This window comes from Vicugna pacos, chromosome 23 (genome assembly GCF_048564905.1).
Source record: "Vicugna pacos chromosome 23, VicPac4, whole genome shotgun sequence".
NCBI classification, from domain to species: domain Eukaryota; kingdom Metazoa; phylum Chordata; class Mammalia; order Artiodactyla; family Camelidae; genus Vicugna; species Vicugna pacos.
Window position 1 is genome coordinate 7,161,511 of NC_133009.1, and position 17,748 is coordinate 7,179,258.

At 53.7% G+C, this 17,748-nt stretch overlaps 1 protein-coding gene across 13 annotated transcripts in view; it reads left to right on the forward strand.

Moving 5' to 3' along the window:
• Nucleotides 1-2,353: 2,353 nt before the first annotated feature.
• PPFIA4 (PTPRF interacting protein alpha 4) overlaps nt 2,354-17,748 on the forward strand; it is a 46,526-nt gene continuing 31,131 nt past the window's right edge. For all 13 annotated transcript variants that reach the window (XR_012063455.1, XR_012063457.1, XR_012063456.1 and 10 more), the window contains exons 1-4: nt 2,354-2,482; nt 13,483-14,115; nt 17,029-17,130; nt 17,580-17,744. Coding sequence is in view for 9 of the 13 variants with exons in the window: in XM_072948412.1 (XP_072804513.1) it covers nt 13,882-14,115; nt 17,029-17,130; nt 17,580-17,744 (501 nt within the window). In the remaining 4 variants the exon portion in view is untranslated. The remainder of the gene's footprint in view (nt 2,483-13,482; nt 14,116-17,028; nt 17,131-17,579; nt 17,745-17,748) is intronic.

The window sequence follows — 17,748 nt, forward strand, 5'->3', positions numbered from 1 at the left end:
TTCTGACCCAGGTCTTTTTGCTGCGTCACAATTAAAAAGGTCAGTCTCATTATTCTCATGGTAGATGGTGGCAAAAGGGGTAGGCAGAGTGTATGTAGATGAAAAGGTAAAAGGGTGAGTAAAATTAATTTTGGTATACCTTATATCCCTGATCAGTCTGTAACACGTATAAGATTGATGAATCTTTTAAACGCGTTTCTAAGTAAAATATAAAACAAACCAAGAAAGTTATTGCAGGAAGAATGGTGGTATTTTCCTTGAATTGTTAGAAAGACATTTCTTATGCTGAAGGTCATTTAAAAAAAAATGCATTTCTGTGTTGAAACCAGTCTCCTGCACTGTAAGAATTTAGTGACTTTGCTCTGCCCTGCCCTGCCCGGCCCCGCCCTGAGTGTTGCCTGCCATCCTGTGTGCCTGTGGGAGCCTGGCCTTTCATCCCTGCAGAAAATGCTAATGTCCTGTTGATAAGAGGACTTCTTGTAGCTGGTGTGCTCTGAGAAGAGGATCGTGTTTGTTTTGTTCCTGCTAAGGAGATAACCTCGCTGCCTATCTGGCCCTCCCTCCCCCAAACTAGCTAGGGAGCTGGATATTAGCTAGATCTTGCCATGAGGTGGGCATTAAGATGATATTCTTTAAACATGAAAGTCTCATGGCGGCAGTTATTATCATGAGCCAAACTGCTAAATCAGTGTGTCATTTTTTCCTTATCATTCTGCCGACCCCAAGAGGATTCTTAGGAAGCATCTGCCTAATACTGCTGACCTCTAACCTTATGCCACACTGAGGGTGCTGCTAAAGCTGGTCACACAGAAAGTGAGCCTGGGTCACTTCAGTATTTAAATGATAAAAACAAAAACCTCAAGGACAATAAGCACCTTACAAATGTCTACAATCAAAAGTTGCCTCTTTAAGGCAGGAGGTGAGAAACACACAGTCCCTAGTTCCCTGAACTAAAGATGCCATGGAGCAGAAGGGAGTTGTCCTGGTGGGTTGTGTGTCCTCCATTTAGGAGTTACTTTTAAAAGGGGAGTGAAATAAATTCGGCTTCATAATTGTGTTCTGATTGAACTTCCTAGTTTTTCTATCGAACTCCACAGTATGATGATTGATACAATATTAGATATTATAGCTTCAGCTGATCTCTTAGTATAATATTGATAAACACTTGGTAAAGTATGTCATCAAAGGTTATCGTGGCTTCAGCCTTTCCTCTGCACTTTCTGAGTTGCCTTTTCTAGGATGATTCCCGTTTTATTAGTGAAAGGGTATGAAGTATCTCAGGGATTTCCTTTTGATGAAAACCCCAAACCACATGGAGAAGAGTTGGAACTCTCTGGACTGCTTTTGTAAAAACTGCCTTGTAATTTTCACTTCCTTAAATGTGTACCTTGATTTTGCTTTGAGGGTCAAACAAAATATTTAGCTTCATTCCTTACCTCTCAGATAAATCAGAATTACTCAGATTTTCCTGCCTTCTACCAAAGCTACAAAGAAACTGAGCCAAATGGTGAATATACTGGGGGAAAGATAAAATAATAGTTATATGTGGCATGATCTCAACTACAACGCTTATTGCTGATACAGAACATGTGTGCATATCTCTTAAGTATACATTGTCTGTGTATAAAAACCCTTCACACTTCTAGCAGTATTACTGGGGATTGTAAAGGATTGAGTAGGCACTGTGATGAAACTTCACAAACCAGATGGGAAGATGCATTAATAGCCACAGGGGATAGGGTAAGGAGCAATTCAGGAAGATGGAGAGATTTAACTAAAATTTGTCAGGAATTTTGGCATTAAGAGTGTTCATACTATGTATAATAAGACAAACGTTTCAGTTTGTAGTTAACAGTGTTAACACAGCCAAATGCTTGAATTCAGGCAAGTGACACAATTTGCTTAAGTACACACTATGGGAATGTTACCTGGATTTTAAGTTTCTCCACTTAAAAAAATGCGTGCAACCAAAAGAAAAGTAGTAAGTGCGCGCAGGAGTGTGAAAGGTGATAGCCCACTGGCAACAATAACGCCAGTACTGAGGCCAATTTAGGGAGCAGGTGGTTCGAGACAAAAGGGGTTCAAAGGGACGTGTGCTGAGCCTCACGGGACGGGAAGCAGGGCACCCCTGGGCTCTGCCACTTCACTGGCGTTGGGTAAAACCCCAGCGCTGCTCCTCATGCGGGCCTCTCCAGGCTGAACCAAGATGGCGCGCCTCATCAACGCGGCTCCCGTGTTACGTGCGAGGGGCGTGGGCGTGGCCTCGAGGGAGCTGGCCAGGCCCCGCCCCCGGGGTGGGGCCAAGGGCGGTCCGCGGCGGGAGGGGGTGGGGGTGGGGCCCCGAGGCGGGGCGCTTAGGCGCTGGTGGAGGCTGCGGCTACCTCCGCGCCTGCTCTGCTTCTTGAGACGCACCCCGCGACCCCGGTCGGGGGTGGCCTCCTGCTCCGAGCTGGGCTCCCCGGCCTTCTACGATTGCCCGCAGGTGAGCTCCAGAGCCCGGGTTGAGGGAAGGATGCCCCTCTTTCCCACCTTCAGCCCCCCTCACAGTTTGCGGAGGGCGGGGCGGGGGGGGGAGAGGGTCTCAGTCTAGCGCTTTTTGGGAAACGGCACCTTTTTACTCCGATGTGTCCTTTCCCGTAGGCATCGATACAGTCCCCTCTGCCGCCCCTCACCAGCCTTTGCAGCGCACTGTGCCCTTGTGGGTGAGAGTGGCCGGGGTGGGGGGCGGGGGGAATGCCCGATTTGCGGGGAGGGCGTGGAGTTCGTCCTCAGCTCCGATGCTGGGAGGGGGCCTGAGTTGGCAAGTCTCCTGGTGGGAACCGGATGGACTGCGCCCCTAGTTCCCCTTCAGGAGAGTCGGAAAAGAAGTGCCTGGGCCAGCTCCGCTCCTTGGGCACAAGAGGTGCCGAGGTCTTCGCGCTCCCCGGGGGTCTTAACCCTTCCCGCGTTGCTCACATCACCCGGTCTTAATATCGCTAGCTCTCCATTCCGTGAACTGCCAGTCTCAGGCTGTGCCACAGATGCCCCGATCTCCGCAGTGCCAGGGCGGTGGAGTGGAAGGAGCGGCCGATCTGTTGAGAGTAGGGGTAAAGGTGGGCGCAACCGGAAAGGAGGGCTGGGATCGAGATTCCCGAACTGGGAGGAGGGGAGTGAGGAGTTGACTTTCGACCACGCAGTAGGGATGTTTTCCAATACAGTTTGGTGGTGGGGAGGGAGAGAGAGGTCTGGTTGGAGGACTTGGAAAGGTTGGTGTGGCTGTTATTTTTGTTTGTTTGTTTTGAGAAGGAGGGATTGAGGACAAGGTGCCACTAAGTGCTAATGTCACCTTTGAGGAGAGGTATGCTGTAAAGGGACAGGGGAATTGGCTGCTGTTCTTTAAGGAGGAGGCTCTGCTTAGCCTGGAGATTCCCTCCTGGTGGGAGTGTCAGGGGCCCCTCCAGTGGCCAGGTTTCAGGCTCTTCCCTCAGTCTTTCCAGCTGGTACTGGTACCTGGTACTTCGTTCACATCCAGCAAACATTTATTGGGCACCTACTATGTGCCAGACACCATGCTAGGTGGTAAGTGTTCTGAAGGCAACTTAGGGCCACGGAGCACCTGAAAAATGCACACAGTAGGCCCTCTGTTAACAGCTCCCCGCCACCTGCCTCAGTTTTGTTACATTGCTGTTGGATTAGAAAAAGACAGAGCCATGGCCACTTGCTCTCAAACGGCTGTCTGCACTGGTTCCAGCCCACCCACCCCCTACCACTGTTAATTGGACAGGCAGTCCCAAGGGAAGCTGCCTTCGGAAAAGGAACAACTTGAATGACTTCCTTTGGCTATTTGCTAGGACTTTGTCCTGAGGCCTGAGGAGTTTGCCTGGGATAAGTGGTATCTCAAAATATTGAGATGATGAGTGGCACAATGATTATCGGGGGCCAAGAATGCACTAGACACCCCGCACCATGGAGACACCATCTCTGGAAGATAGGAGAGTGAGGGGAGAGGGGATGTGGAAGGAAATCTCATCCAGTGGTATCTGGGCATGTCATGTGGTATCCAGTGGCTACTGAGCGTATCATGATGCCAGAACCGTGGCATGTATGAGGTCTGGCAGCTGGGTGGTAGAGAGAGATTGGAGGGGCAGGGCAGGGCAGGCAGCCAGGCTCCTGGGTCTCCTCTCTGCGTTAGTGGCTGAAATCTTAGCGTTGGAAAGAGTTGTCAAGGATTGCCTGTAGGTCCTTGCAGAGTCTCTGAGGATAGCAGGGGAGAGGAGACCAGGGGAAAGGAGGAGGAAGCTGCATGGTAGTGAGGCGGCGGTGAAGGCTCAGCAGGGCCGGGGAGCTGGGAGCCAACAGAGCTTTAGGATACTGAGGGAGACAGCGAGGTCTTTTTATGCCAGGATACCCTCCTTTGGGGTTTAGGCCCTTGGATGGGTTGCTGTAGAAACAAGGTATGCTTTCTGAGCAGTCTGGAGTTGTGTGTGGTGTGCGTGCTGGAGAGGAGGAGGTAGTATGGAGCAGGGGGCACTAAGAGGGTGAAGGCTGCCTCAGAATCTAGGTCCCAGGTAGGGAACTGGGAGAAGTGGAGGGGAGGGAGTGGGCTCAGAGGGAGAGGCATGTGTGTGTGTAGCAGCCACATGAAGTTACCATATGTCCCCTCTCTGGTCTGCTAGCTCACTGAGCTATAATTAGCTCTGGAGGGCAGAGGGTGCTGGCTTCCAGGAGGGTGACACTTGGGATGGACAGCGGAGTGAAAAGTACTCAGAGGGATGCTGGCGCTGGGTCGACTCTGAGAGGGGCTGCTTCTAGGGGACCCTCAGCCTTCAATGAACTGGGAGGGACCTTTGGTAACTGAGAATGTCATGGGGAAATAGCACTGGGGGAAGGGCTCTGAGCCAGGATGGTGTGAGACTCCAGGCCGGGCGGAGCCTGAGGACTCCCCTCTCATCTCCTGGCCTCTGGCTTACCAGTCACACAGAAAGCATGATCACCGCCCAGCTCATTCCTCTGCTTTCAGAGAGCTTAGGAGCTGCACCCCACTACCACCTCCCTCAAATATCTTCTCTTCCCCCAGGTCAAGTCAGTTCTAGCCCAGAGCAGCTTCTTGCCTGTCGGTCAAGGGCTGAAAGACCTTGGCTGGGGCTGTTTCATTCTGAAAGAGCTGGAGGAGAAACTGCCACCGGTTAATTTAATTGGTCACACTCCAGTTGGTGCCCGGGACTGACCCCCGGGCTGGGCCAGGGACTGAGTATTTGGTCACGTGCCACTCTGTTACTGCTCTCAGATGATTACTTGTATATCTTCTGTTTTCTCAAGTAGACTGTGAACTTCTTAAGGGTTGAGGTCATACTTGCCTTTTGTATCCCTAACAATTCTTAGCTCAGTAAGTAATCTATAAGAGAATAGGAAATCTACTCATAGTAATTGTTGAATTAAATTGAAGAGGTCTGTCTGTCTTTGCATTCCCTGGGTTCAGTGAAGCAGGGCCTCCTTGCAACTAGAAATATTTGAACAGAAGCAGGGGATCCTCTGGGGACTCAATACAGTGGTGTTCTATCAGTGAGGGGTATTAGATTCTGTAGGCGGTAAAGTAAGAATCCCCAAATCTGTGAAGCATGGTATGTGGGTTTAGGTTTATAATTCTGAATAATAATAGTAACATACAGATACGGTATACATTATATAGTAATTATAAAAATACATAATGTATACAGTGATTTAAAGGAGTGCAGTGTACTTTTGTAGTTAAGTGTCAGAGGAAATAGTTGGTTTGCATTTGGAGGCCTCTGTCGCTCACTTTGCCCAGCCAGTGGAGTTGAATTCTCACAAATTAAATGCATGTCTGATGTGACTTCGTGGCCACTGTCTTCAGGTAGATAACTGTCATTTTACTTTTTATTGTATTATTTAATTGTTTTATTTTGGTGGGAGGGAGGTAATTAGGCTTGTTTATTTTTAGAGGAGGTGCTGGGGATTGAACCCACGACCTTGTGCATGCTAAGTATATGCTCTACCACTTGAGCTATACCCTCCACCAGGATAACTGTCATTTTAAAGGAGAGATAGGTTTCCATTCAATTTAAGAAAAAACTCCCTTAGGACAATGAGGGCTTCCTCATTCAGTAGTGAGCTCCTTGTTCCTGAAGGTGATCAAGTAAAGACTGAGCGCTCAGGGATGCTGTGGAAGGAGCTCCCACCCAGGGTGGGAGGTTGGCCTTCAGGACCTCAAAGAACCTTTCAAGTAGGAATCTGCATTTCCCGGTGGGGGTAGTGGGGAGCAGGGGTGCTGGATAGTAGACATTCTCAACAACTACCACAGAAGAGGGCTTTCCTGTGTTTGGCTTAGAGGGGAGCTGCCAAGAGGAGGGCCTGGCCTGGACCGTCCCATGGGAGGTGTGGTATGCGTTTAGGCTGTGACCACTGCCATCTCTAATGCACATGGAGCCCTGGGCTCGGGAGACTCTGCAGTGCGGCCCTGATGGGTGGTGATGAGTAGAAGGAGGGGTTGGGCCTGGTTCCTTGACCTCAACTCGCACCAGACCAGTTGTGGAGTACCCCGAACTTTTGGCCCTTGTTTGGGGCAAATCACCTGGAACAGGTGGAATTTCCATTCGTTCATTATCATCCCCATCCTTCCCTCCTTTCCCTCTCACACATTCTCACAGAAGTTCAGGACCACACGTGCGCTCACGCTCTTTCATGACCAGCAGTATGCTTTCATGATCCCTCATGCAGGCAGAGTTCTCACAGCACCCAAGTGCTCTTGTGAACGTAGGTGATTTCATGACTCCCCATATGCCAGTGCCTGTGTAACCACGTGTGCTCACTCTCATGGCTGCACAGACACACATGCATTCTCAGGACCACAGTCATAGCATAGTGAGCCCTGACATACACTCGGAACCACACGCATCCCCATGCAGCCTCGCTGTTATCCATACCCACGCACACTCTCTCGGGCACCCACACTCAGGCCCCCGTTATCATGAGTATACTCTGACACACACACACTTTCATGATTACACATCCACACCACGAGTTCTCATGCCTGTCCACTTACACATTCTGTTGCATGAATACACCCCCCGACATATTCTCTCTCTCTCACAACCACACTCACCCCTACGCGCATTTGTGACCATGTACACGTGCAGACTTTTCATGGTGCCTGCATTTCTCTGGGCAGCTCTGTGCGCTCTGGACCTTTCACACCCCAGCACCTGACGGCACCCCTCCATGGTGTTCCTGATTACTCTCGAGCACTTCTGTTTTCTGCTGCCTAATAGCTCCCTAGTCTGATGGGCTGATCTACTGGTGCAAAAACTTCTGAGCAACTTTTTTTCGACACCAGAGGACCCACATTGCTTCCACACAGACCTCTAGTTGGGAAGATTTTTAGTCTCTAAATACACCACACTTATTACTTTGTTTCTTCTTGTGCAAGCATTACTGGAGGACATATGGAAGTGTTTATCAGTGGCTGTGATCAGCAGAGGATGGCTGGGGTTATTGTACTCATGATGTCAGTTCGGCCAAAGCCATGCGCCCTGTTCAGTGGTGCAGTCTTTAGCTTTTGTAAGTAAATGATGTCTCTTAGACATTTAGAACGTGGGAAATAGCTGGTGGGTCCTCAGTGTCACCTGTGTGGCCCTCCCAGGTGTTTGTTTTGCTCTGTTGCATTGACGTGCTGCCCCTCTAGAGAACATGGGTTTATTTTCGCAGAGGCCTCTGTAGACAATGCCTACTGGGGAGCTTCTAAATGCTTTTTAGACTGGAAACTCTTTTATACAAATGAAATCTTAATCAGATGTCCAGTAAGGTTGACAGATTTGAAGTTGGTGAGATGAAAGAAAGGAAAGAGCGTTCAGAGCCCTTTGCACTGTCTCACCTCTTTGCCCTTTTTAGGTCCCAGGCTGCCACTCAAGGTGCTGCGTCTTGAAGCCCAGTTTGCAGGTCCCTGCCTTAACCCAAAGGGGTAGTTGTGATGGCTGTAATTTTGGTTATTTTAGAAGAGGAAGTTTTGGGGGGGTGCACAGAGACTCGCAATCTTCCTTTCCCCACTAGCCTTTGACATCGGCCCTCCTGGGTGGTGAGGATGAGAGTGACCGTATGGCCAGGTCCTGGGCAGCTGTGCTTTATACCTGTGTCCTGGTGTGGTTGGTAACCGTGCTTCCATTCCATACCATCTTGGTTTGGACAGTAAATTGTATGCTCACCCAAATGATAGGTCATGTCTCGGCAAGAGGTGGCTCATAAAACTCCTGGGGAGCAGCTGCAGAGATCAGAGATGGAATCCACAGATACGGGCCCGGAGGAGCCTGTCAGGTGGACATCTGTCTTCCAGCATCTGCCTGAAGGTGCCGACGTTCGGAAGTTGAGCGTCTGAGCTGGCAGTCGGTGCCAACCTGTGCTCGGGTAGCGTTTTATGCTTCTCAGAACAGTTACATGTCTCTTGCCTCCCTTGACCCTCATGACAAACCATGAGGTCACTGGAGTGGGTGTTGTGTCTTATGACCTTCGTTTTCCAGATTTGAGAACTTGAAGCCCAGAGAGACAGAGTCTTGCCACTGGTCTTTTAGGGGCCCAGACAACTGGGTACTTTTGAAGGACTCTGTGGCCAGCAGTAAAGGTTTTCCATTTTCTTATTGCACTTGGAGTGGGCCCAGCCTTGAGGTCCTTCAGGAGCCTGGGGTGCTCAGAGTTAACACGTGCTGCGTGTTCGCTGGACACTCATGTCAGCACTTTGCATGTGTTGACTCTAGCCATCCTCACATCCGCTGTCTGAGGTGAGTATTATCATTATCCCCATTTCACAGATGAGGAACTGAGGCTCAGAGAGTTTAGGTGTCTTTCCAGAGTCACATGCGTGGTCAGCGGAGGAGCCAGCATTCAGTCCCATCAAGCTGCTCCAGAGTCTGCCTTTCAAGGCAGGAGTGGTCCCCGTCTGGCTGTCAGGATGCTTTCAGTTGTCCAAGGGCAAGACAAATGAGCTTATTCCCAGGCCTCGAGTCAGTTTTGTTTTCTTCCTATTTTAGAGATCCGCTTCTGTAAAGTCAGTCAGAGATGGACTTCCCTAAAGTCTGTCACACGTACCCATTCAGCTCCTTGTATGTTGGGACCCTGCTAAGTGCTGGAGCATCCAGAGATGATTAGCATTTCGTTCTTACCCTGGAGTCTTCAGATGAGATGCTGGGTCACAAACAGAGGGAAAGGTTGTGCTGGGTCAGTGGAAGTGTCAGTCTCACCTGTGGGGGAATCAGGAAAGGCTCCATCAAGGAAGCGGCGTTTAAGATGAGCTTAGAAGTGTGACCAGAAGTTCCTTAGACTAACACGGAAAGAGACTGAGGCAGTCCAGGTGAGCTGCTAGAAACTCTGAGCAGTAAATGGGTGGACCCCGGGAGTGTGACAGTGAGCGAGGCCAGGGAGCAGCGGGTGGGGGGGACCACCTGGGCTTTAGGAGGAGGGCATGAGTGAGGGCAAAGCTTCCTGGGGTGTTGAGCTGGACAGGGAGAGGAATGAGGGAGGAGGAGAGGCTTCTGGGTTTGAGGGAGAGAGAGGTGGGGAGCTAGACTTCATCCCACTAGGAAGATGGTACTTGAAAACCCCACAAGGTGAGAGGAGCTGAGGGCTCAGGGGAATGTGTTTCTGTCATTCCTGTGGCAGTGGGAGTGTGGTGTGGTGTGGGGAACCCAGCGAGTCTCCTTACAATTCAGGTGGAGCTGGCTAGAGGGAGGAGGGGAGAGATCTGAGCAGGTGATGGATGAGGTCTTGGAGATGGATCAGTTCCCATGGGTAAGTGGGTGCCTCGTGACCACGATGCCTGCCGTGCAGGGGCCTTCCCAGGGCTAGAGCAGAATCGGTCCAGGAGGGCCAAGGTGCGCGACCCCGGGCTGCCATCACCCTGGATGAGGGCGAGAAGTGTTGGGGCCCGAGTGCCTTGGCTCCTTGGAAGAAAATGATGCCTGAAGGAGACGTGTCCACTCCCTCTTCCTCCATCCCCTGCCCCTCTCTGGACTCAGACTGACTGGAATTCCTAACTCTTGATCTTTCTAGCTGTGTAGACTTGGTTATGTGACTCTGAGTCCCGATTCTTAAGTCTGTGAAATGGGGAGAAGGATTGTGTCTTTCTTGCCCAGGAATTGTGAGGATGAGAGGAAGTTAACATGTCGACTGGCAGCTCAGTGTCTGGCACATGGTAAATGCTGAACGAATCATAGCTGCCCTTAAAACTGTTACTGTCTTCCCAGGTGACCACCTGCCTCCCCACCCCCTCAGACCTTTACCTTCCCTCCGGTTGAGTGGGTGTCTGAGCCTCCTCCTCCGTCTCTTTACCCTGAAGGGCCTCTCGCCGTGGGGCTCCCTCTTTGCCTGGCTTGTGGCCCACACAGCCTTTTGGCCTCCGGGAGCCGGCAGCTTTGCCCTGGCTGAGCTCTGTCACCGTGGTGGGGCCTGCCATCTGGTGGGGCAGTGGGGAGCCAGCCTGTGTGTGTGTGGCCGGCCAGAGCATCAGACCCAAGTGCCCATCCCTCTTGTTTGTTAGGACAAGTTGGAGGTGCCTTTTGCGAAGCCCGAGGCCTCAGAATCTGCCTCTAATGTGTTTATAAGCCAGAGGCCTGGTTTACATCCGACCCCTCCCTCCACACACCCACACTCGCATCAGCTCCCTCCGGAGCCCTCTTGTGTTGTTCACAGCCTGCCCACACTCCTCCCCGGCAGGGCCCCTGGCAAGTGTATGCTTTGGGGCTGGTAGCTTTCGCCTCTGAATCCAGACCTGTGAGTGTCACTTAGAAATTGTGCAGGAGTTGAAGAGGCTTCTGTTAGGCTGAGATGGTAATTGCGCTATTTAAAGACGGTCGGGGAGCCAGGAGGAGCCAGACACCCGACATGGTTGTCCTCAGGCTCCCTTCTGCTCACTGTGCTGGTGCAGGTGGCAGGGCCAGGGGCACGAGGTCCCAGACAGTCATCTCAGGGGCGTCTGCGTGGCGTCTCCCTCTGGGCTCACCTTGTCTGCACGTTTTATGTGATGCCATTTCTCCAGGGAAAAGTGGATTGGCTACCTGGCTCCTGGTTTGCAGGGAGTCTGGGAAAGGGCTGGAACCGAAGCCAGTTTCTCAGTTGCCAGAATGACCGGGAGGATTGGTTGGACCAAATAGGCAGCACATCACCGTGGGTAGCCTGAGGTCCCAACCCCTTTCCTGTAAGGAGCCGTTAAAACCCCACCCAGAGGCCCGCCTTTGCCCGCTGCTGAGGGAATTCATACTCCCCTACAGTCGTGGGGTGCTTTCTGCTTTTCCAAGCTGTGTTTACTCACGATCTCATCCTTCTGAGGTGGGCTCAACAAGGGTCGTGCGTTCTGTCTTAAAGCAGAGGCTTCAGTAGGTCATGACAAGCCCGAGGTCACCCAGCTGGTTAGAAGTCCCAGCTCTGGGCTCCCTCTTCTGCTGCACTGCCTGGAGGTGGGCTGGACTGGGTCCGTGAGCTCCTGAGCACACTCTACCCTTCTCCCAAGGACAGCCTCTGCCACAGGGGGCCCCTTCCCCAGAAGGGCCTTCTCTTCTGCTTTCTCATTTCTTCTTGGGGATGGGGGCATGGGAAGGGATGAGGGCCTGGCTGTTGATAACTTGGAGAGGTCTGGTGGGGCCAGTGAGGCCTTTCAGCCTCACAGGTTGGAACTTGTCAGGTGAAGGGGCCTGGGCACAGCTGGTGGGAGAATCAGAGGAATTGCTCATCAGTGAGATGGCAGCTCTGGCCAGACTGGGGTAGCAGCCCCTCCCATCTGCTCCCAGCTGCTCTGTGGGGCAGGGATGTTGGGGTGGGCAGGGTGCAGACCAGAGTGCTACTTTTCACCTCTTGGGACCCTGCCCTCCACAGTGGCTGTCCCGCTTGGGGCAAGGATCCCTGCGTCAGTTTTGTCCAGTCTCTGTGACCGGGGACATGTGTATATCCCAAGTCTCCTTGTCCCTGTGTCTGCCCGTGCACATGTGCGGGTGTGAGTGTGCGAGTGTGGGCGTGTCCCCGTGCCGCCTGACCTGCTGGCCCCTCCTCTGGGAATGGCTGTGGCTGTGAGCTGGGGGCTCTCGGCCCGGTGCTCTAACTTTGATCCAGGCCCACCCCCCATTCCTCCCCAGCCTCACTCTGGCTGACCCCATTTCTGGGGGTGGGGGAATGAGGGGATGACAGGTGGCTTCAGGTAGAAGAGGCCTGGCTCTTTTTTGGTTCCCCTGCTGAGTTCAGCCTGCCACAGGTGAAGGGCTGCCCGGGTGTGACTTCCCAACTCACACTGGATCCAGATGCCACCTCTTCTCTCCCTGCCCCTCCCAATATGCTTGTGGCCCAGTCTGCCACCTGAGAGGTGGACAAGAAGCTGTCCCTGTGTCTCCCAAGTGGGGAGAGGGTGGGGAAGAAAGGGAAGCACCGTTTATGGGGCATCTCCCGTGTGCCCGTCACTGTGCTGGGTGCCTCACCTCTCATTCTGATGCAACAGGGGTTCTGAAGACAGCTCCATCCGAAAACCGATTCAGGTGTTGGCTTCCAGCAGTGAGCAGGGAGGTTGGAAGCCGAGCCGACGGCAGGCAGAGAAATTCCCAGCTGTGTGCTGCCTTCCTCAGTTCGCCTTCCTTTGCTGCGACCACCAGGCTTCCCTGTGCCAGGCTCCCGGCGTTACTGCCAGGCTGTGCTCATGCTGCCCACCTTAGCGGGTGCCTTCTGGCAGTGCCCGCTCTGGTCAGTTACGCGGAGGGAGAAGATTCCCCGCCACGAGCAGGGGACCCCCGTACGGCAGCTCTGCCCTAGGAGAGTGACTTCCCCACCCCCACATCACCCCTGGGTTCCTTCACATCATTCGGTCCCTGCTCCAGCCCAGAGCTGGCAGGTCATGAATTCAGAATGGAAGGCACTGTCTGCCCGGTTTCAGGGGTTGGGGGTGATTTGAGCCAGAGCCTTCCCCCTAAAGGATGTGCAGAAAGCCCTGACCTGCTCCTCTGCCAGTAGGAGCTACTCTGGCCCTGTTTCCTGTGACCCAAGTAGTCCGGCCTGCAAGGGACTCATGCCCACTAAGAGCCCCTTAACCCCGTCTGTGCTTGCCTTGGCCTGGATGTGGAGGAGAAGGCTATGAGGGAGGGGAAGGGTCGGAGACCCTGTGTCCACTCCTCCCACTCTCCCAGCCCCAGGTCTCAGGAGGACTCTGGGCAGCCTCTGGCTGCTCCCTGGCTGCTTACTGAATCATTTCTATATTTGGCCAGCAAGCCACGTGGGTGGAGGAACCACTCCACTGCGGCTGCACCTCTGACAGCTGAGGGTGGGGGAAGCGGGAGACAGAGGCTACAGCAGTGGGCATGTGTCTTTCTTGGGAGAACCAAGGAAGGCACCGTCTTGAGTGAGTTAAGCCCAGAGAAGGGGCGTACGCCAACCCCCCACCCCGTTCTGATCCAGGTCCCTGCCTCCTCTCCCCTCACCCACCTCCTGCTCATCTGGTCCTCACAGCACTCTCTTCTCCCACAGACCCCTGCCCTCCAGAAACAATGGTTGTCGCTGGACCCAGCTGGGACTCTGCCAGGCTCCAGTGCTCAGTCTAAGCGAAGGGCCCACTTCCAGCCCTGCTCTCCCTGCCTGTCATGGCCACACTCAGCTGCTGCCTGCTTGTCTGGGGACACAGGGCCCCCAGCCCCAGCCCCGAGAGGTTAAGCCAGGCCCTCCAGCTCCATTCCACAGGGGCGCTCTGGGCACCAGGCCCCTTTCAGACCAAGAGCAACTGATGCCACAGGCAAAGCCCCTGCCCACCTGTTCCCTCATCTGGCACTGCCTGCTCTGAGACCCATGCGCTGGGTCCCCTTGGAGGTGCCAACCCTGTGAACCCCTCCCCTGTCCCCTGACTCTGAGAAGGCCCTGCCTACCCCCACCATGTGTGAAGTGATGCCCACAATCAACGAGGGGGACCCCCTGGGGCCTCCCCATGGCACCGATACTGACGCCAACTTTGAGCAGCTGATGGTAAACATGCTGGATGAGCGGGAGAAACTGCTGGAATCCCTTCGGGAGAGTCAAGAGACTTTGGCGGTGACACAGAGCCGGCTTCAGGATGCCCTGCATGAGCGGGACCAGCTCCAGCGCCACCTTAACTCTGCCCTCCCCCAGGTAAGGCCCGATGGTCCATACCACCCTCCCCTTCCCTCACCCACCTGGCACCCTCTAGGCCCTCAGCTCTCTGCATCTGTTGGCATATCGACAAATGGGATTCGCAGAGAATTTCCTCTCCTTCACCTCGCTTCATGAAACCTTTCCTTGTCGTTCCCAAACGCCTCCACCTGGTACTGGCTTCACCTGGAGAAAAGGATGGACTTTGGTGTAGGGATGTAATCCAGCCTTAGTGGCCAACTGCAGTGAGCCCACTGGGCCAGCAGGTGGCACCCGAGACTGGAAAGACATCTCCGCCCTGGCGGCTCCTCACTGGTGCCCTATTCTTGGATGTCGTGGGTGAGGAGCCACAGAGAGTGGAGCCGGGAGAAGACTCAGAGATAATCTAGTCCACCTCTCACTGCACAGATGAAAAAAAAAAAAACAAGAGGCATCACATGGAAAATTACGGGCAGAGCTGTGACACCTGTCTCATTCTCCGCAGTCAGCGCCACCACCGGCAGTAACAGTCACCATTCGCTGGGTGTCTCCTGCGTGCTGAGCGCTCTGTCTGGGATTTACCTCCCTGAGTTCTCACCGCTGTGAGGCTGGTGCTAGTGTCACCATCACTGGGGGAGGCAGCCCTGGGGCCAGACCATGCAGGACTCGGCTCCAGGCCCTCCCCCCACACGTGGGGAGAAGGACCACGGTGGGCGGGTTTCCTACCCAGGGCTCAGAAGTGTTTGGGGGAAGGGGGCAGAGTCTCATGATGCTTTACAGACAGGAATTGGGGTGGGATGTGGCCCCGTCCTACCGCACTGTGTTTTGGGCCCTGACCAAGCCCTGGGATGAAAGAGCCAGTCCCTGCCCCTGGGGAGTTCACACACCGGGAAGGAGACAGACGACAACTCACAGGCCTGGAAGAGAGTGTGGAGGAAGGGAGGCTCCCAAAAGGGCTGTTAAAACAGTGTTCACTGTTAAAGTAGCTGCCAGCTCATTGGTCCTCGTGGCCGCCCTTGAGGGAGGACTGTACGTCTGTCTTTAAGATTAGAGGTTCAAAAGGCTAGATTTCTTGTCCAAGGTCACACAGGTCATGGGGCAGAGCTTAGCCCCGCACTGGGAGCTCTGTGAGGGCAAGGGTCATGCCTTTCTTGTTACTGTGTCTCCAGTGACCAGCACGGCACCTGACGCACGGTAGGTGCGCCCAGTGTTTGTGGTTAAGCGATGGGCTCCCAAACTGGTGTTCTTAACCGCTGCTCCAAACAGCTTTCAGAGGAGAGAGAGCGAGCCTCCCGCTGGGAAGTCTGGAAGGTCCCAAGGAAGCAGGCCCTCTGCGATGGGCTTTGAAAGATGGGCGTGATTTCATCAGGCGGGGACAGGGGACTGGGTTTTCTCGGGGGCGGGAGCCCTTTGTGCAAAGGTGTGGAATTAAGAAGCTTACTAGTGACTGAAACAGCAGGTGACCCGCGTTGACCAGGTCTTCAGGTGTCGGAAAGGAACCATGAAAGAGAAGCTTGAAAAGCAGGATACGTTTACATGTGATGGCGTAGCCAACATTGTGCTTCGGGGAGGGGACCCTGGCAGCGCCGTGTCAGAGGGGTCAGAGTTGGGGAGGAAAGGGGGAGGCATCCTGGGGTGGGCAGACCAGGCGGCAGCTGAGCCTGAGGACAGGGGAGGAGAGAGTGCCAGACCTTTGATGGTGGTGTCGTGGTATAGGGTGGGGGAGTGCCATCGAGTCCCGTGTCGAGGTACAAACGTGCGTGTGTGTGTGTTCACGTGTGTGAGCTGAGTAGGGAAGCGGCACTGGGGCCGGGTTTGGCCTCCAGGCCGTGAGTTGCTTGACCACCTTTGGCCATGGCCTTGGCAGGAAAGCAGTAATCACAAACACAGTCAGAGGTCTGAGGCTTCTCAGGCTCTGGCATCCTGTGTCCCTTGTCTCCTTCCCACAGCCCTTCTTGTCCCCTTTGGAGAGATAAGAGGGGATTGCTTTGGAATTCTTCCTTCAGTGATGCGTCCTTGGTACGTGAGAGAGGCCCCAGGTTAGGATGGGGCTGTGGCCACTACTCGGTCACTCCCAGACACTGGGCATCCACAGTTTGGACCACTTACCTAAACCTTTTCTGAAATTAGGTGATGTCTAATTCAATAAATAGATATGATGGGGTTGGATCTGTAGGGTCAGCCTGTCACCCTGTATGCTTGTCCTGATGGAGGAGGGCGGGCTGGAAAGGTCTCTGAGGGTGTCTGGGCCTGACAGTATGGGAACGGGGCCCCTTGAAGGGATGTTTGGAGCAGGGGTATTCTATAAAGCCAGGACAAGTGTCCTGGCATCAGGCCCCAGGATGCAGTGAACCAGGGCTGAAGCCACACTGCCGATGGGGCAGGTCTTCATGCTCCCTTGTTCCCAGGAAGGTGGATCCTTCAATCACCTTATTTCTCCAACTACCTGCAACCTGCAGAGCCCTGGGGAGGTGGTGGAAGAGAGCTCTCCAGGACACTCACTTCTAAGCCTCCTTCTCTTCCTTCTCTAATATCCATCAATCTCTGGACCTTACTAATGCCAAGCCAGAAATGAAACTCCCCTCCATCCACTTCTATGGAGAAATGTCATTGAGTTTCTGGGGAGACAGAAATACAAAATGGGAGGGAGGACAGACTCAGGTTATACTGGTGGCCGGAGGGGGAAGGGGCTGCAGAGCAGACTTGGCGACTTCCCCACTCTTACGTCTAACTGTGTGCCCTTGCATTCCAGCACGTGCCTGGAATGCTTCCCCTCTGGAGAAGCACATGCTAGCAGTGTGGACGGAAAGGGATTTTTCTGGGGCCGGTTGGTGGAAGTAAGGGATGGGTGAGGATGCCACCGCTGACTTGGGCGTGCAGGGTACTGCTTAGGTGGTGGACCCTCGAGCACTGACGGGCCTTGGGGGTTTTCAGGAATTTGCCACCTTAACCCGGGAGCTGAGTATGTGTCGAGAGCAGCTTCTAGAGAGGGAGGAAGAGATATCAGAGCTGAAAGCAGAGCGGAATAACACAAGGGTAAGTGGAGTGACCTGGTGTGTGTTTGTGTGTGTGTTCGGGGGGGCTGGGGAGTGAACCCCTTGACCAAGGGAGCAGGCATGGCCAGGGCCATGGCCAGGGCCAACAGTCCCCATGGCCAACAGGGAGGGCCCCAGTCCCTTCCTAACCTTTTCCTGCGTGATGTTCTGGGGTGATGGTCATTTTATTCAACCATCAGTGCTAGACTTTTCACCTGTAGTTGGGGGGGTCATGGGAAGTGCGGGGCCCTGGGAGAGAGGCCAGGGCAGCTAGCCTGGGGCAGGTATTCAACTCGGGCAGTAGCTGTCTACCCACCTGAAAGCATTTCAACATTCTGACAGTGGTCCACATGGCTGTACTCACATCTGCTGGGTGATCGCTGGACCCTGTTTACAGCCCCTGGGGCACAGCCCTTCCTCTCACCCCTCCCCCTTCTCTCTCTCTGCCAGCTGCTTCTGGAACATCTGGAGTGCCTGGTGTCCCGCCATGAGCGGTCACTGAGGATGACTGTGGTGAAGCGTCAGGCTCAGTCTCCTTCGGGGGTTTCTAGTGAGGTGGAGGTGCTGAAGGCTCTCAAGTCGCTGTTTGAACACCACAAGGCCCTGGATGAGAAGGTAC